This window comes from Phoxinus phoxinus (assembly GCF_949152265.1).
Source record: "Phoxinus phoxinus genome assembly, chromosome: 22".
In the NCBI taxonomy this organism is placed as follows: Eukaryota; Metazoa; Chordata; class Actinopteri; order Cypriniformes; family Leuciscidae; genus Phoxinus; species Phoxinus phoxinus.
In genome coordinates, this window is record NC_136897.1 from 26,386,145 (window position 1) to 26,406,272 (window position 20,128).

The 20,128-nt window shown below is 38.4% G+C and overlaps 2 protein-coding genes across 7 annotated transcripts; one reads left to right on the top strand and one right to left on the bottom strand.

Annotated features, from left to right (window-relative positions):
* The first annotated feature begins 1,251 nt into the window (after positions 1–1,251).
* On the top strand, positions 1,252–13,103 carry slc45a1 (solute carrier family 45 member 1). Of its 5 annotated transcripts, none has more exons than XM_079598458.1 (10): positions 1,252–1,516; positions 2,086–2,519; positions 4,491–4,583; positions 4,754–4,978; positions 6,199–7,046; positions 7,124–7,277; positions 8,319–8,495; positions 8,590–8,795; positions 10,011–10,236; positions 12,418–13,103. In XM_079598458.1, exons 2-10 carry the CDS (start codon positions 2,096–2,098, stop codon positions 12,444–12,446), a joined length of 2,382 nt encoding a protein of 793 aa, XP_079454584.1. In that variant the 5' UTR covers positions 1,252–1,516; positions 2,086–2,095; the 3' UTR covers positions 12,447–13,103. The 5 variants fall into 5 exon arrangements, with proteins under 5 accessions (XP_079454584.1, XP_079454583.1, XP_079454585.1 ...); XM_079598457.1 differs by having other exon boundaries at positions 1,263–1,516; positions 10,011–10,251; positions 12,418–12,992; XM_079598459.1 differs by lacking the exon at positions 12,418–13,103 and having other exon boundaries at positions 1,263–1,516; positions 6,199–6,270; positions 6,679–7,046; positions 10,011–10,947.
* Positions 13,098–16,237, bottom strand: LOC306991027 (uncharacterized protein). Of its 2 annotated transcripts, none has more exons than XM_079598462.1 (5): positions 15,901–16,237; positions 14,636–14,728; positions 14,264–14,336; positions 14,083–14,171; positions 13,098–14,007 (listed from the first exon to the last, which is right to left on the bottom strand). In XM_079598462.1, the coding sequence occupies exons 1-5, from the start codon at positions 15,949–15,951 to the stop codon at positions 13,936–13,938; spliced, it is 378 nt and encodes a 125-aa protein (XP_079454588.1). In that variant the 5' UTR covers positions 15,952–16,237; the 3' UTR covers positions 13,098–13,935. The 2 variants fall into 2 exon arrangements, with proteins under 2 accessions (XP_079454588.1, XP_079454587.1); XM_079598461.1 differs by having other exon boundaries at positions 14,083–14,174; positions 15,901–16,209.
* Between the last annotated feature and the right edge of the window lie 3,891 nt (positions 16,238–20,128).

Here is a 20,128-nt window from a genome sequence, read left to right on the forward strand (position 1 = left end):
TTTGTAAGCTTTCGAATGATACACTGTACAAAAAATATTTTCATGATTTGTTATCACAACTTTTTATCTTTTGTCAAATCAACTAATGTGGTGAAGATAACATGCTATTTTGAGTTTCTGTTTATTAAACCATTCTTCTTCATTGTATTAACTCAAATGTTTAATTACAACGAACTAAAAATTTTAAGGCAACAAGGTAACTTGTTTTTTTTAACTTAAACCAACATTTTTTTTTTTACAGTGTAATTTATGATGATTACTAATATATTTGAAAAAGGCAATAAATAAAAAAGCGCCAGTGGGACGGTAACAGTTAAAGGGACAGTTCACCCCAAAATGAAAATTCTGTCATCCTTTACTCACCCTCAAGTTGTTCCAAACCTGTATGAGTTTATTTCCTCTGCTGAACACACAAGAAGATATTTTAAACAATATGTGTGACCAAAGAGCTGACGGCACCCATTGAATTCCATAGTATAAAAAAAAATACTATAGAAGTCAATGGGGCCCATCAACTGCTTGAGTACTGACATTCTTTAAAGTCGGCATGAAACGGAAGTTGAGATTGTAATTTTTTCCTTGTTGTGACGTATATCCGAGTGAAACGGCTTCTGAAATTAGAAAAAAAATGTAGGGTGGGGCTTGATTTCGTCCTTTGGGAATTGATTGGATCGTTGGAGGTTGGGCGTTGCAAACAAAATGGAGGCAGATTTGAATGGCAGTTTACATTCAGTTGTGGAGGATTTCTCTCCACCGGACTCCCCACTGTTACCCTCCCATGAAGGATTTTTTTATTGAGGAGCCGGGCAACGAGAACGAGGACGAGCAGCAAAATTTTCAGGCAGGAATCAGCCCATATTTATATTTAACGAGACAGACACCGATAGCCGCACCCTCATCGGCTCTGGCCGCACCCTTTCGCCACGGCACGTGACCGAAAGAGAAGAGAGGTCGTTTCGAGGGGGGGAGGGAAGGGTAATGTATTTGATTTGAAGATTATAAGGGTAGATGAATTTAAAAAAAAAAACAATGAAGTGCACAGATAAATCATTTATAATAAACACTACAATATTACATATAAAAAGAAGATTTGTCAAATTTGATTTCATGCCGACTTTAAAATATCTTCTTTTGTGCTCAGCAGAGGAAAGAAATTCAAACAGGTTTGAAATAATTCGAGGGCGAGTAAATGATGGCAGAATTTTCATTTTTGGATGAACTGTCCCTTTAAGAGTTTGAAGTGTTTTAGACAGGTGTCAGTTTTCAGTTGATGCTGATGCTGCAGATTGGCGCGCGGGAGGGGCGATGATGTCGTGACGTCACGGGGGAGAGCCGAGCCTCAGTCGAGGAGAGATGAGAGAACAGGGGAAGACCGGAGGAGCACGATAAAAGCAGAGAAATGACTGCGCCAGAAAGGACGAAAGAGGAAGAAACGTTAAACAGCAGCGCCGACATGATTTGCCGTTCCGTCTGCTGTTTGCAAACCAGTAATGCCTGAAGAGCATCCCGGATAAAGGTAATGTCTCCATGTGCACGCCTCTCACAAAGAACAAACGAGTGGAGGAGTCGATTGTATAATCTTTACCTTGAAATTAAATAATTGAGGTGATTAGTGCACCACTGAAGTGCAGCTGCTTTGCTCTCCAGGCATGCTCTTCTTTGTCATCCATTAGCCTATTAATCGAAGATCATCACGTGCTCTTTTTATTCACGCCTGGTGCGTTTCTCAGAAGGCTGCCGTTATGCGTTTTGCTTCCTCAGCTATGAAGAGACCACATGTGCACTGCGCATCTTCACACTCTGGATCTGCGCATTGGTTGCAGTGCGTCGTCGTGTGCACGAGGGAAGTGTCATATCACTGACCACCTTGAAGCAACGGCGCTTCATTCACCATCACCACGATACTTTTCTGCTGATGTGATGCAGCACAAACCCCCTGTTGTGATGCTTTCCGCCATGGCTTTATGTAATTGTGCTGTTTATCTTGTCCTACCTCAATGTCACCATGACCTAAGAGAGCGGTGATGGATTGCTTTTCCATGTCTTTTAAAATTTGCATCAACACTTTTTTTTCCCCCTTTGCAGTGTGAGCAGAATGTCATCTCCTGGAATGGGCACCTCGAGCGACCCCCTGTTGTCCAGTCCTGTGGGGGGGAAGTTCGGGCCTGCCCAGGATGGCACATGGAGACCCACTCTGTCCAAGACGTCCAGCTTCCCAGCGTCCACCACACGGCACCTCAGTCACAGAGCCAATAACTTCCAGAGGCACCCGAAGCGCCGGAAACTGATCCGACCGTCTCCTCCTCCGCCGCCGAACACCCCGTGTCCCCTGGAACAGCTCGACCTCAGCGAACTGCCTCCGAGACGCACTTTCCCCGAGCTTCTCTTCAACGGATCCATCTTGTTTGGTATCGAGTTCAGCTACGCGATGGAAACGGCGTATGTTACTCCTGTGTTACTCCAGATGGGGCTGCCCGACCAGTTCTACAGTCTTGTGTGGTTCATCAGTCCAATCTTAGGTTAGTAGATATTAAAGACCCCCTGAAATCATCAAAATTAAATTTTTCAGCTTTTAGTATGCATATGTTAGCCTTAATGTTATGAATAAGCTGGGTTGTTCCAAAACAATGACAAAATTCGCATTTAGGAGATATAAGCATTCAAAACTTACAGTCTCTCACTTCCGCTAAAATGGATCCCGGATTTTTATGACACCATCGCGGACTTCAGGTTCAGTCCAATCAAATGCTCTCTAGAATCTAAAGCTCCGCCCCCTATGCCATAAATACCACTGGTTGGTCAAACGCTCGAGTTTTATTACGTTGGTTAAGAATGGAATTTATTCAAATCTACTATTGAATCCAACGTTTCATCAGCGCTCTCATTTCCATGGTGCTGTCAAGTTACCTCGCAGTCTGTGAGGTAAACTAAACGCTATTGGCTATTTGAAAAGGGGGAGGAGCCATTCAATATGTCCCGCCTTAGCTTCCTGTTTCAGTGGAACTTACGTCAACGCATCTTCTGATGTAACCAGAGTCCATTTGCATAAACAGCCACTGTGTTCAAAACTCAGTCTCGGATTCAAATTAGATCTACTTTTATTTACATGCAATCTTTATCAAAAAAATTAAACGCCTAACTTCAAATCTATGCTTATGCAACAGTCACAGATCATGGAGGTTCTTTCAAATACTGGATCTGTCAGATTTGTGAATGAATTATTAATAGAGAATATTCATACTTTTCTCGTGAACGTAACAACCTAGAGCAGATGCCAAGTGTTTGGGTCTGTTCCTCGCACAAAGCGATTATATGCCTGTAGAAGAACACATGGATTACTTTGCATTCACTTTCATTATATTGAAAACAATGAGCTGGATATCCTGAAAAGGAAAATATATATGTAACATGCAACATAGGCCTTTCTTTTTCTTTTTGCCACTTCTATTGCAGTTTGCCACTATTGCCACCATTTAGTATTATCTACATATTATTATAGTATTTAATAATAGTTTAAATTGTCTTTTATTTTTATATGTGTATTTTTATACTTATGTGCTTTTGTCATTTTTAATAATTAAAAAAAAATAATTATATTAGCTTTAATTTATTTTTATTTTTGTTTTTTTTATTACTTTAACTTAAAAAAAAAATTCATCTTCAGTAAATATTTATTTCAGTTAGTATGCCAAGGCAACATTTCTAGTACAATTTTTTTTTAAGTTAAAGTATTTAATTTAATATTTATATTGCAACATATATATATTTAACATGCAGCATATTTTTTATTTGACTTTTTGCCACTTCTATGTTGCAATTGCAGTCAACATTTAGTATTATTGATCTATTATTATATTATTTATTAATACGTTTTATTTATTTCTTCAGGTTTTCATTTTAATTTTATTTTTCTAATTTTATTATGAGCTTTTGTCTTTTTTTATTGGATTTAGGTTTAATTCATTTGAATACTTCAACTTATATTTTTATTTCAGCTTCAGTAAATATTTATTTCAGTTAGTTTGCCAAGGCAACATTTCTTTTCCGTTTTTCATATAATATTTATATTGCAACATAAATATTTAACATAATTTTTTTTTTTTTTTACATAAAACATGGAAATTAAATTTCTACTCGCACCACTATTCGAACCGGCATTTCCAGCATGGGACCCGTGTGCGCTGACAATGACGTTAACGGCAGCCTCTAGTGCACTTCTGGAGGTCAGGGGAGTGAGGTTTACCCGTTACACACACCCCTCTAAACCTCACTCCCGTTCGGGGCAGCTGTGGCCTAATGCTTAGAGAGTTTGCTTGTATCCGGACGGTCGTGGGTTTGATTCCCAGTACCAGGAAACGACTGCGGTGCCCTTGAGCAAGACACCTCACCCCCAGCTCTTATTAACTGGCCTCTGTTACGTACAGCAATACCAGTTTAGAGCCATCATTTAGCCAGTTATCTTTTTCTCCCTCTTCTTTTATGATTGTCAGGATTTCTACTGCAACCAATTCTTGGAGGATGGAGTGACCGATGTACGTCTCGCTTTGGCCGCAGGAGACCTTTTATTTTTGCCCTGGCGATAGGTAAGCTGAATTTAGCTATTGCAAACTTCACTAATTCCTCAAATCAAGCATATATTTCTCTCGAACTCTTTGCATTTTAACATGTGGCATTGAAACTACAGTTTTTCGGTGAACTTGCACTCTTATTTTGAGAAGTTGGTGTTAATGCTGTTCTGTTGTTGTGTGTGTAGGAGCTCTGCTGGGTCTAACACTGGTGCTGAATGGAAGAGACATCGGGTCAGCGCTGGCGGACACAGCCCTGGATCACAAGTGGGGCATCGTGCTGACGGTGTGTGGTGTGGTTCTGATGGACTTCAGCGCGGACTCAGCGGACAACCCCAGTCATGCGTACATGATGGATGTGTGTAGCCCAGAGGACCAAGACCGAGGCCTCAATATACATGCTCTTCTGGCAGGTTAGAGGAAAACTACGATTAATTATGGCTAATTGTTCATTTAAAGCATTTTTTCCCTCTTTTTCTCAAACCAATATATTTAGTCATATTTAAATACTACTATAGTATTTATTAATATTTTGAATTGGCTTTTATTTTTATATTTACATTTTTATTTGATATTTTTATATTTACATTTTTATTTGATATTTTTATATTTATATTTGATATTTTAGTTTAAGTCTTAGTAATTGTATTATGTGCTTTTGTCATTTTTAATAAAGTTGTATACGCTCTGTGGCCTTTTTTTATTATTATTTATTTTGGCTAATTTTACTATATTTTCATTTACCTATTTAACACATTGTCCCATAATTTAAATAATTTCCTTGAAAATCTGTACTATTTATATATTAATATAGTATTTATTAATATTGTGAATTAGCTTTTATGTTCAGTTTAATTAAATTTTTTGTAACTTTGATTTGATTTATTTTTATACCAATTTTATTTTTTAGTAATTTTACTACATCAACCATAACTTATTTATTTCAGTTAGTTAATTTTACTATGTTTTCAGTTACTTATAAAAATATAGTTCTCTCAGATCCATTAACATTTTAATTAACCATATTTAAATAAATTCCTTGAAAAAAAGTGTTATTTTAGTGTCATTTACAGTATATTATAGTATTTAATATTGTGAATTACCTTTAATTTTTATATTTTTAATAAAAAAAATTGTTTAAGTCGTCATTTTGCTATGTGCTTTTGTCAAGTTTTATTTAGTTGTAGTTTTTTCCCCTTTCTTTTATTTAACACTTATTCCAGTCAATTGTGAAGGCAACGTTTCTCATGTTTGTTCAAGTTTTTCATCTAACATTTATATATTTTTTGATTACACTTTATTTTAAGTTGTCATTGTTAAAGTGTAATTATATATCTAAGTACTGAGTAATATTAATTAACAACATATACTTACTACAGGGTTAGGGTAAGATTAGGGTTTGGTTGAGGGTAAGTTGCATGTAATTATGCATAATTTGCTGTTATAACTATGATAATTACATGTAACATATGCAACAAGGACACTGTAAAAATAAAGTGTTACCTTTTATTTTATTATAGCTATTCACACTACACAAAATGATATGCACATTTTTATTTAACAATAACAACACTGAATCACATTACAATTGCATCTATCATTTCACTTCTAATCTATTGCATCTTTACCTCAGGCCTTGGAGGCGGGTTTGGTTACATTGTGGGCGGCATTAACTGGGACAAGACTGAGTTCGGAAGGTCAATAGGTGGGCAGCTCCGGGTCATATACCTGTTCACCAGCATCACCCTCGCCGCCACCACGGCCATGACCCTCACGAGTATTCCTGAGCGAACTCTTCCCAAATCCCAGCCTCAAACCAGAAGCGGACAAAACCTGAAGAGCCCCAACCTCCCTCTTCCGCCCTCCCCCCCGCCCCCTCCCGGAGCTACCGCCGAGCAGGACGAAGAGGACGAGGATGAAGCCCTATATAACAGCCAGTTCTCCACTTACCGCTACCAGGATCCACTGGGCCGCTCGAGCAGCGCTAACGCACGTCTCTACGCCGGCCTCACCAGCCCCATCTCCCCTCTCAGTCCCCTGACACCCAAATACGGCAGCTTCATCAGTCGGGACAACTCGCTCACAGGCATTAATGAGTTTGCTTCCTCCTTAGGCACCTCCTACATAGACCGAGTATTGATCGAATGCTACACAGGACCGCAGACTCCTCAGCCACTAGAACCAGAGACGCCTCCTCCTCAAGGCCACAGAGAAACACCTGGTGGTGCAGATGAAGTGTCACAGCAAAACACACACTCGCAGCCTAACGGAGAGTTGCAGGCGAGTGAAGCGTTGCAAGCTAATGAGCAAAATCAAGCCATTGAACCCGCGGAGCCGAGTGAGGCGTCGGGGTCACAGAGAGGCAGTTCCTCAGGGATCCTGAAGCGTCCTCAGAGTCTGGCCTTGGTAGAGGACCCGGTCATGACTCAAAGCGGTGGCTTGGACAACGGTCGTAGACGCACGGTCACTTTCAGCCAACAGGTCAGTGTGCACTTTACGTTTGATTAAGCATGTATTGCAACTTTAGCATGTTTTTTTAATCTTTTTCTTTTCCCAAGGTGGCAAATATACTGCTGAATGGGATGCGCTATGACAGTGACCTCAGTGGCAGCCATGAAGGAGCAGACTCTCAGATGTCCATCCTGCTGCTCTGTACCGCCATCTGCAGGATGCCTCCGTGTTTACGAAGCCTGTGCACCAACCATTTCCTGGGTAATATAGGGTTTGAATCTCATTAGCCATATACAAAATGTCTGAGGCTCATTTTTAATATTTTATATATATATATACAGTATATATAATTAGCACTGACATTAAGATTTTGATAAGACTCCATTAAGACTAAAGTGTTAGCACAGACCTACAGCTGATTAAATGTCTTAAATTGTACAAAAAAAAACATTTTTGCACTGATTTGGGAGGGAAATCTGCTGAATTTAGCTTTGTCAATTGTCAATTTGAAAACTATTAAAATAATTTTTGATGTACAATAAAAGTTAATTGAAATGTATGATAAAAAATCTTGCAATTGGATAAAAAATTGCAGTATTTCCTTTTAATTGATATAAAGCTGAAATAAAATTTAAATATATTATGAAAAACCTTGCAATTAGATTTAAACACATTTTTTCAATATTCCCTTGGCAACTAACAGGAAAAAAAAAAGTTTAACAAGCTAAAGTACTAAACCTACAAAAACTAAACCTGAAATAAAAATGAGTTAAAGTTAAATAGAACAATATCTAAACAAAAAAACGAATAAATAAAAAGACTAATAATAAATTAATACATTAAAATAAATGTAAATATAGATTTTTATTTAATATACTTTAATTATTAAAATATATATATAATATAACATTATCAATAAATACTATTATAGTGGATAAATAATGCTAAAATAACACTGATTTTCGGGAATGGATTTAAATATGGTAAGATTAAGAATGGATCTGGGAGTGCTATACATTTATAGGAAACCATTTTAAAAACACAAAGGCCCCAGGATGTGTACAACTTTATGAATAATAAGTGTGAGTTGCATCAAGTGACACAGGCCCATTGGCTACCTACATAATAAGCTTTTTTAAATGTAAAATGTTCAATGCCTTATCGCACTGATGTGCCCGAGCATCATTTCTAAATATCTGTCCGAACCCGGCCCGTCGGGTACCGTCGTGCTCGGGTCGGGTATCCATCCTCTAATGTGCAACTATCTTTCATCATGAATTTGGACTGAAACATGATCCTCAGGTTGGTTATCGTTCGAGGGGATGCTGCTCTTCTACACCGACTTCATGGGGGAGGTTGTGTTTGGCGGAGACCCGAAGGCTCACCACGATTCAGAGGAGTACAAGCGCTACAATTCTGGCGTCACCATGGGCTGCTGGGGGATGTGCATCTATGCATTCAGTGCTGCTTTTTATTCAGGTTGGTGAAAGTGAGCGTGATTCTGTACAGCTTGACCACGCACAAAGACTAGTGTGTATTAGCATCTCTGTCTTTTGTCTTTTTCCTCCTGCAGCCATTCTGGAGAAGCTGGAGGAGCGCTTCTCCTTGCGTTCGCTGTATTTTTTTGCCTATCTGGCCTTTGGTCTGGGCACAGGACTGGCCACTCTCTCCACAAACCTGTACGTGCTGCTGTCTCTCTGCGTCACCTACGGAGTGCTCTTCTCTTCTCTCTGTACGCTGCCTTACTCTCTGCTCTGTGAATATTACCAGAGCCCGCAGGTGAGAGGAAGTTCATCAGCGACACAGAAACAGACTTTAATTAGATGTTTAAAAAAACACACACAACGGCCTGGGGCCAGTTGCAGAAACATAGCCGCTAAGTCGCTAATATATTATATAGACTCATTACATGAGATATTTCAAGCCTTTATTTGTTATCATTTTGATGATTATGGCTTACAGCTTATGAAAACACCAAATTCAAAATGAGAATATTGTGAAAAGGTTTTCATAAGCTGTAAGCCATAATCATCAAAATTATAATAAAAAAATGCTTGAAATATCTCATGTAATGAGTCTATATAATATATTAGTTTCACCTTTTAAGTTGAATTACTGAAATATATGAACTTTTGCACCATATTCAAATTTTTCGAGTTTCACCTGCAACTCAACTATTTGCAATAATATTTTGGCAACATATGAAATTAAAAATGTTATACATCTGTACAGCTCAAACAGCACACATAAGAAATACAGTAATTGCCTTATCAGTATAAACATTCAAATACACACTATTTTAAAAGTATAGCATCAAGATGACGCATTATTTGTGTTATCATGAGACTAGTGACCAAATTACTTACTAACCTTTTAACTTTTGAACCTTTTAACCAAAATGGTTAACTTTTATGCACAACGATTCTAAATACTAGGAATATAACATAGCTATTTGTAATAATATGTTTGCAACACATAAAACGAAGATTTTATACAACTTTACAGCTCATGGAAGAATTATTGTGAGTGCTTTAACACACATTTCTGCTTTTAAACCCTTTGTAATCTTTTGGCCCATTGTAAGTACAATACAGAAGATGAATTTTTTTTTCTTAGAATTCACTAATCGAGGGACCCAAAGTTAAAGTTTGAGGTTTGAGGGGATGGTTAAGCGTTTTCAACCCAAGCCGTCAAACCGACGTCACCAGAGAATAAACGCCATTCCAGACCGGAAGTGACTTTGCAGACTTTGATTAAAGATTACCACGACAAACTATTTTTTCTGTGTATTAACTTGCACGGATTAATTGTTCACCACAATATGCGCTAACAAAGTAAATATGGCCAATTTTGATTTCATGACGACTTTAATGTCAATGGTGATTGACAGCATGCTGATGGACTTTACCTTGAACTGATTGCAGTACTTTAGTTTTGCAGTGACTTCAGTTGTGATTGATCTCGGTCATGAATGTCCTCGTGTTGTTCTCGCAGTTCTGCGGCTCCTCCGAGGACGGGACCAGGCGAGGTATGGGGGTGGACATCTCCCTGCTCAGCTGCCAGTACTTCCTGGCTCAGATCCTGGTTTCCGTGGCGATGGGCCCTCTGACATCACTGGTGGGCGGGGCCCAGGGCGTGATGTACTTTTCGAGTCTGATGTCATTTGTGGGGTGCCTGTACTCCTCACTGTGTGTGGTGTACCATCTGCCAGCACCCGAGGGTGAGCCTCCCCAGAGTGAGACCCAGCCACTACTGGTGCACATTTAGATCTGCTCTCTCACACCGGGTCCAAAATTAACACTCCATCAGCACCACACGAGTTACCAGCTTTCTGGATTTGCAACATAACGTAAGAACACTCTTTGATATCCAAGAATCAAAGCAAAGAAATTCCAGCAGTCCTCTAAATAAAAGATCAAGGACTGTTGTGCATCTTCAAACGACTTTTATGGAAAAAATGGAAAACTTACCATCAGATGTTTGTAGGAAGCCAAAGTTTTTTTTTTTATTGACAGTGCACTATAGAGAAACCTAAAAAATTCACCAAAACAAACAAACTGAACCATGGTGGTTTTGTAACAATTTTCATATGTGACGCAAATATGTAAGGGATATTTTTAAAGTACAAAAAATATACATACATTAGGGTCATTAAGTCTGAGACCACATTGAAGTTGTGTTTTTTTCACACATACAAATAAAGAGTTTTAGGATTTATATATATATATAGTTAAAAATAAATAAATAAATAAAATGTAGAATCAGTATTATTGATTATTTCTAATTTCTAGGTAAATAAATTAGGTAATTGTATTACAGTAAATTATGCCATTTTCAAATCGTTCTGAAAAACAGGATCATCTGGTTTTGTTTCAAATCATATGGAAGCCCATTACCGCCACATGAGAAAATAAAGTCATGCTCTGGTAAATCATAGTTATGAGATAAAAAAAATTAATGATGACATAAAAAGTCATCAAAAACAATTTAAACATAAAACAGATGAAATTATGTGATGAAAAGGCAAAATTATGACATACTAAGTCAAAATTATGACTTAAAAAGTAGAAATTATGACATACCAAATCAAAATTATCAGAATTATCATAAAAAGTCATAATTAAGAGAAAGAAAATACAAAACTGACAGTCAAAATTATGAAATCATTATTAAAAGTCGAAATTGTGAAAAATTATGACAAAAAGTAAATAAAAAAAACATACGGAGTCAAAATTATGACTTTAAAAAATCTAAATTATTACATGCCACAATTTTGACTTGTCATTATTATGATTTACCAAAAAAATTAAATTATTACATGCCACAATTTTGACTTTTTAAGTCATTATTATGATTTACCAAAGCATGATTTTTTTTTTTCACGTGGCGTAAATGGGCTTCCATAAAATAATCTTCAGTGCTGCTGTCATGCAAATAGACAAACCAAAGTTTACTGATAGAAATATGTCAAATACATATCACTCAAATGTAGCTAATTGTTTTAAATTTGAAAATAATTTAAAAATAATCCAGACTTTTTGGACCCACTGTTGTATACACATTGTGCAAAAGTGGTCAACAGCAGCCGTGTGAAAAAGTTAATTTTGGACCCCGTCGACACAACCGAACAGCTCAGACTCTGCGCTTGCTTCAGACACACCGTCCTCACTTCACGCCGTGCTGGAGATGTGAGAGGGAAAAAGAGCGATTTTGACTATGCATCTCACTCAGATCTCTTAATAACCCAAGCATGCTTGACAATGACTGCATGACGGCGAGCTTGAGTAGTGTGAGAGAAAGTGTGTTTGTGATCATGTGATGCCTGACTACTTCCATCTAGCTTGTACATATGTCAAATGTTTTTGTTTTTTTTACTGTTGATTCCTCATAAAGGAGGAAGCCAAAACTGTTTATAGCTCTTTTTATATTGTTTTTGGCCAGCTAATTGTTAAAGCTCACTGCTTTTAATAAAAGTAAACCCCTCTCACATGTCCAAAGCAAATGTATCCAGTCCACATGAACTTTGAAGATGTCACCTGTCGGTTTGTTTGCATGTAAAGCCGCATTGATGCCTTACTGTAGGCCTCTGTTTCGACAGTAAAACAGAGAATGTGTGTGTGTCTATTGGTTCTTCGGTTTGCATATCCTGTTTTAAAGTGATTAGGCTCATCATTTGAATACTAGCTAGCTAGCTACTACACGCATAGCATGTTTGCCATACTGTAACATGGCTCGTAGCTTGACACAGGTGGACGCTCCAATGACATATCAATAAGAAAAACATAAATGACGTATTTATGGTTCCCCGTACTGAGCCATGTCATGGAACGCACGCTCTCATGCCTGCTTTCCTGTGGTCTGGCGTGATCGTTGTAATGACCGTCGTTCTTGTCATTATCAGGCAGAGCGGACGTTGAGGCTGAGGCGTGAGTGATCGGAAAACAGGCCCTGTGCGGAAGAACAAGACAAATGTATTGTTTGGTGACTACAACAAATCTGGACAACAAATCCGTGGACTCTCCACCGGAGCGCTCAGAAATGTGCGCCTGTATTGCCAAGCATCTTTTAATGTTTTGTCTGTTTTGCTTTGCAATACATGCGACATACTTTTTATAAAAAAATGTTCACTAGTAAGCAAATCAAGAAGCGACGAATAAAGAACTGAACGAGACATTGTTTGCCTAATCCACACAAGCATGCATGGTCTCTTCCACCACTAAAGGACATGATGTAAATACGTGGCACTGTACAGGTAAATGCTCTGAGAATTAAACAGATGTCACAGCAGGACGGAGGTTTTGTGCTGCAGATGTCCTTCTGAATCTGATTGACTGGTGGTTTCTAGTAAAAACATGTTTAAGATTTTAACCACCAGGGGGCGCTGTAGGATCAAACCGGCTCGTATCAGAAAATCCTAGTATGGTAACTAGTCTATGTGAGAGAAGCTACTTTTACATTTTACCTAGAGAACATTTCAACAGTTACAAATACTTGGTGCATGTTCAATCTCGTTTTAAGCGGCTCGTAAAATGCTTTGCAACCCCCCGACGCAGCGATTAAAAAAGACCCAAGAGGCACTCGTTTTTTAAAAAGACAAGACTTGTTTTTTTTTATTTATAATCCTGAACCAAACTATACAAAGCAGTGGTCAAAAAGCAACCAAAACACAATAATAAAAAAAGGTTTCGCTTGAAGGACTGAAAGAACACCAGTACCAGCATACAGTTCTGTTATAGATTGTTTTCATTCTGCACTTCCCATATAAAACACAATGATAAAACAAAAACCCCCAAAACTGTACATAAGGATAGAAAGATATAATCCTTTTGAAATGCATATGGAACAAAAGACCTTCAAGATTTAAAAAGGGGTTAATTAACATGTTAGAGGCCGTTGAGAAAAGGGGGGGCGGACGGTGCGTTGACTAAGGAAACCCTCTCATTCACATGAGCCATCTGTTATGTTAACTGATCTGCTAAAGCGAGGGATTAACTTCTAGCAGCACAACCAGGTTAAACATTGTCTATTAGCCCCTGCTTAAAACTCATCTTTGGTCTTTAGTGGATCAGAAAAATGTCACCCATGAAAATGACAAGGCGTTCAGTTGCTTGCGTTGTACATCCGCTGGTCAAATAACAGAGTAGAATGTGTGCTTGTTAAACGTGTGCTAAAATAAACCGTCCATCGTTTCTTTTAATACAGGTTTTTCTAATGTTGGTCCTACACCAATAAATAAGGTCTTACAAAAAAGGGGACAGGGTCATGATGATGTTATGGGCCTCAGTGCAATAAAAAAATAAAAATAAAAAAAAAGATTTTGTAGCGGCAAAGGAATGTCTGTGAAATATACAGAAAAAGCACAAACTCTACTAGGTCGAACTGACCATACAGACAGAGCCACTGAAGGGCAGCGAGAGCGTTAGGCTTTGACTTCAGCCTCTGTGGAGTCGCCGTTCTCCTCTGTCTTCTGTTTCTTTGTTTCCACTGCCTCCTGGGAAAAATAAAGCTGAGATTAGACGTGCTGGAAAACATGAGTGTGCATGTGTGGATTGCAACTTAAACGCACCTCCTCTTCTGCTGGACGTTTCACGGGATGCTCCTCAGCCTTTTTCTCAGCAGCTTTCTCTTCCTCCTCCTCCTCCTCTTCTGCGTCTCCTGCTGTTGACAAGCAAAAAAAGTGTGTCATTAATCAGCTTTTTTGCTCAATTAAATTCAGTAATGGTGAAAAAGTAGACGTTAAAACTCACCCTCCTCATCATCCCCACCCTCTTCATCCTCATTGGTTTCTTTATCTTCTTTATGTGAAGCACCGTTAGTAGTCTAAAGAGAGAGAAAACACCGTGTGAGTGAAACCGATACCAAGTTTGTTATGTCACCCGATGACTTGGGGGATTTATGAACAAAGTCACACGATTAAGTATCATTACGATAATTTCCTAAGTTTGTGGGAAGGTCAACAGCATCTTTTTCTCATAAGATGCATGTGTGTCAGTTCTCGAACCCTAAACAAAGAGCAGTGTGATGAACCGAGGGGGAGGGGGCCCTTCAACACCTGCGCGGCGAGCGGGTACTAGGGGGACAAAAGCCACAAGGCCTGCTGGGAAATACTCAACGCTTACTGTTCCATTTCCATTGGCAGGTGCGTCTTCGCTGCCGTTTTCCTTCGCAGCCTCCGCCGCCTCTTCAACCACCTCTTTCTTTTCTTTCAGGTCCTGAAATAAAGCAGAAGTTTATCGGTTAATAAATAAACCCCATCAGACTACATAAACAGCGCTTAGTTATTTCACATTGATAGCATACACGTTTTTCATGGTAGTAAAGGGGAAAGTTTGTTTCCGTGAGTTACTTCCCCACCCACACACACACACACGGATGAGGCACAGACCACACACACCAGCTGGCTGACTGCCTGTTAAAATACATTAAATGGCAAACCAACACCAGGGTCATGAAAACCATCTCGGGTTTTTGGCTTTAAATACACTTTTAGAAACTATGCCATCATTTTATGTGATTTACCTTTAATTTATTTTCTTTTAACACATTCACCACATTGTCGTAATGGAAACTCAACGTGAACTACTGAAAGTGGGGAAAAAATATATATTTTTGTAACGTTGTCTGTGTTCTTTCTCTGAAACCGACACCACAATAGATCTATTATACAAAGACAATCAGTTTAGGTTCATGCCTTCGTGAATTAAATCTATTGTTTGGACACACATGTCGAGGTCACTTGAGGTTATTGCGCGCAGTCTTGCCCCATTGCCCCCTTTATTCCCCCGGTAGGGGTCGTGCACGCGCATGCGCGCACACGCGCCGAGCTGGAAACAAAAGGAGGCAGAGCGCGCGCCAAGACAACGTGCTCGAGAGACTGGGGGCGGGAGGCGCGAGCGTTTTATAGCACGCGGCGGCGATATTCCCGCCTATTCGCGCGGCAGAGATCAAGAGCCTTGACTTTGCACACACACACACACAAATTTTCAAAGAACGGAGGAAAAAAAAAAAATCTGGCAGATGGTTCACCAATTCAACCCCCCACCTCCCCCGAAACCCCATACTTAACGTTAATTGGATATGATTACATATGGGAATATATGTCGAAATTTTCCCTCATAGAGGTTTGCCTTATTTGTACGACATATTCTTGAATTGAACGTTCGTAGTGGTTCTTCTTTTAGCCGTTAATTTAAACACGACTCCGCGCGAAACACGAATAAACGGAAAATATGAAGCTGGTGTTCGAATAATACTATTTTATCATTGAGAAAAAGATTTGCCGCTGTTAAAACCCATAACTGTTATGTTTGTTGCCTTTTTTTCTCGGTTTTAATTTCCAGACAAACCCACTTTTCTCAAATTCATCGTTTTTAACGTAACTTACCTTTGCGGTGACCTCGGTGGTGGTGGTCGTGTCAACAGCGGTATCAGCCATGGTGCTTTATAGAGATGTTTTAAAAGAAAATGTCCGAAAAAAGCGTTAGAAGTGGTGGGATGAGGTAGGAGACGGTCAGACGTGAGGAGGAAGAGTGAATCAAAACTGCCAGAACCTGAGAACTGAAAGGCGCGTCGAGCGCAGCGGCAGCATCACTGACATCTGATTGGACAGAAGCGTAGCAACGTAAATCCTTTCTTCGATTTGATTGGATAAGCCACTGTCAATTGTTTCATAAAGTCCCGCCCCTCTGTTCGTACTACTTGTAATGCGCCCGCCTTGTCTTATTGGTGGAATATTTAATTTTACCCTTTACCCGGCCTTTTAAAAATACTGTTTTAAGTGTCGAAATGGACTTTTTATTATTAGGCTACTATAATGTATCAAACAATAAACAGATAGGAAAGACAGAACAGATAGGACCTCTACAGGAATTAAATTACATTAAATCGTTCACAAAGAGAGAGATAGAGAAAGAGAGAAAACGTAACATTATAAACAGAGGAAAACATCATGCACCAGTGGCATTACCAAAATAAATTATCATAATTTTTAAAGAATCTGTCACTTAATAAGGAATGCCTCAATTTCAATTAAGAAATGTAAAAAAGTTGACTCTATAGGCTGCATTTGCATTTAAATAAATAAAAATCCTCCCCAAAAAATAACAATGTAATTCATTGGAGTATTAGTTGTACATTTATAGTTACAGATTATATCTTTTAACTGAAAGGAAGTGTGTCAAAGAGGTCAGGACCAAATTAAGCTATTCTGGTGACGTCAATCTATTTCTGGCACCATCTTTGTTTTGGTTCCTTATTTTAGGGGCTCATTCTCTATATAAATTGAAGAGAGTGCAAATAGTTTATGCAGTTAGTAAACTTAAAAAAAAAGTTATAGGCCTAATTAATTTGTAAGTTAATTAACCATATTTTAAAGTTATATTTTGTGTTGGTTCGTCATTATTTCCCATTCTCTTCACAAACTGCACTTTGTCTATTTTCTATTTTCCTTGACCTTTCTTTCGACGTCATCTCTTGATAGTTGTTTTGTGTGGTTGGAACCTGCCTTCAAGCTTGCATAGATGAATTCAAGCTTCTTTGGGGGCTTTGTTTACAGCCACAGTTTCATTAGCATGTTGTATTCAGAGGCCATTGTGTCCCAGATGGAGACGCACCGGGCAGCTGTTTCATTCATAATGAGAAGTCACACTAAGATGCTATTGCTAACATGACTATTCCACACCATCAAACATCTCACCACAGATAACCAACTGATTTATTGCTTAACAGATAAGCCACACACAGTCATCTTGCTTCTCTGTTACAGGAAAAGTACCTGTTGCACAAGGAACAGATTTCGGTTGTGGTTAATAACGTTCCCCTTTCAAGGGGTCAAACCCTCACATCTGTAATTCCTCAAAAGGAGTAAGTATACTGAACTAGAAATCATATTTTTCTCTTTCTTCAGACAGTTTAAGTTGAAAATGTCCATAGAGGCAGAACTTTTATCAGGGGTTTTCTTTTGAACACACAGAGATAAAGACCCCCCTCCCCATTTGAATCTCATCAGATCTGCCGTACCGTGGTAACAAAGCCCACTTGGTGGTCACAGATGGTGTGGGCCTATGGTGTGCTGTGTGAGGGGTCAGCATGTAGTCTTTGTTTTATCAGATGGAGTATTATGCACTAGACCACTGATTTAAAGCTCAGCTTTGGCTCCAATGTAAATGAGAAGCTGAAAACAGTCATTTAATTGGAGACTATAGCTTTATTCAGACTAGTTGTGATGTTTTGCAGAAGTAAACTTTGTGATTTTACTTTTTTTATTTTTTTTATTACACAAAGTATAAGGTTAAACTCGAAAAATTTGAATATCGTGCAAACGTTAATTTATTTCAGTAATTCAACTTATTAAAGGGTTAAACTTATACATTATATAGACTCATTACATGCAAAGTGAGATATTTCAAGCCTTTATTTATCATTTTGATGATTGGCTTACAGTTTATGAAAACCCCAAATTCAAAATAGAATATTGTGAAAATGCTTTCATAAGCTGTAAGCCGTAATCATCAAAATTACAACAAATAAAGGCTTGAAATATCTCACTTTGCATGTAATGAGTCTATATAATATATTAGTTTCAGCTTTTAAGTTGAATTACTGAAATAAATGAACTTTTATTCAAGTTTTTCGAGTTTTACCTGTACTGCTTTTCTTCAATGAAAATTATAATATTTTGCTGAAATAACATTTTTAAAATAGGCTACTTCTCATTTATTTTGACCTTTGTTGAACTTATTTTCATGTTGTGTGGAAATCTTCCCTTTTTAGGCCTTTTTGACATCACTCAATAACAGTCTGTAACTGTTATCCCATCCAAAGTACAATGAAAATGTAAAAATATCAAATTTCATTTGATGCACAACTCTCCCTGCTATTGGTCAGAAATCATGATAGTCCTGCCACAAACTCATGCCATTGGTTGAGCAGATCTTGGTGCAAGCAAAGGAAAGTTTAGTGAAGACATGATCCTGGATCACCAAATTTAGTTGATCCTGGAACAATATTCCTGTCCAAATATTTAGTCCTAGCGCTATCCCTTCCCCTAAACGCAACCCTACCTACAACTTATCTCTAAAATGAGAGAAATGATGGTGAATAACACTGATATAGACACACATAACCCTGGTTGTAAGCCTAAAATTTACATAAACGTGTCCCTCAAATCTGATTGGTTGATTGGAATGTTGATCCACGTTGCACTCGGTGAATTTAACAAGTAGAAAAAATATTATTAAATAAATGTACATCTGCATCCATGCACTAATCCCAGATCATAATCCCATCTGCATGCACAGATGAAATAAACATTTTTATAATAACTGCAATGCCTCTCAGAACATTAATCCTGTGCTGTACAACTACGAAAAGTCTTCACATTGAAAGGTAGATGTAATTACCCCGAGAGAGAGATGATGCATTTTTAATCCGAGGAGGTTTTAAGGGCTTGTGTTTGGATTGATTTGGATTTTGGCAGTTTGTTAAGAGACTCTTAAGATGGACAGAAAATTAATTCAATCTCATAAAGGCCTCGTTTGCGCTTGGACGTAAACTCAGTGGAACACATGCACATAGAGGCTCTTTCATTGGGGGAAATGAAGACCATATGTAAAGCACACACCGAAACAGCCGTCTGCTGCTGCAAGCCCACGGTGTGTGTGTGTCTGCCGTACAAATCCAGACAAGTAACAGACGATTTTCCTTCTTTTTTTCTTTTTTTCTCTTTTTTTTTTTTTTTTAAAGAAAACACTTCTTGTCCAAGCATTACTCATTCCCTAACTGGAAAATGGGAGCAATCGGAGAGGAGAGAGTCTTTGTTAGGTCATTTCCTGTAGAGTCCCCCCCCCCCCCCCCCCTCTAGAATACCCACAGCCTGCCCACGAGCTAGATTTGTTTCCATGGATACTGGAACAATTCCAATGATTGCCTGCTGGTTTTTAGTGCGCGCTTTGATGAAGGAAAGCCTCGGAATAACCAGAGATGGGAAGAAGAAGAAAAGAGCCAACATGTTCCTCTAATCCTCACATTTTCTTTCATGCAGTGTGAATGGTTACTTTGGTAACTTTCTTTCTCTCTCTTTCTTTCTCATGCAGTTCTTTCTCGATTTTTTGTCATATCATGTTGAAATCAAAATCCACCCTATAGTATCTTAAAGCATGTTTCTGATCTTTTGCACATTTAGTCAATCCCCAAAAAAAAATAAAAAATAAAATGCTCCGCCTCTGAAACGACTTTCCTTTAGATGACGTCACAAATCTCTCGTACGTCACAACCGCTCTGAAACCTTCAGGCACTTTTCACAATATAGAGTCTAAGTCCCGCCCCTCCGCTTCCGGCTCATGGGACCTTATTTCGGTAAAAATATGTATGATAGTCAATGGCGAGAGACAACTTATCTTTTTATTCCGTCTGAACTGTGCCCTGAATTACACATATGATGTTTGTCAATTTAAAAGATAATTATGAAAGTCAAGAAAGTCGCAGTTTGTCATAAAACAGAAGAGTAACATTTAGTTTTATGTGGAAATCGCTCAATGAACTACATCTCTCGTCTCGCACTATACGTCACCGTTGCTCGTGTGTGTGCAGTCTGGTCCAACACACTCAGGCAT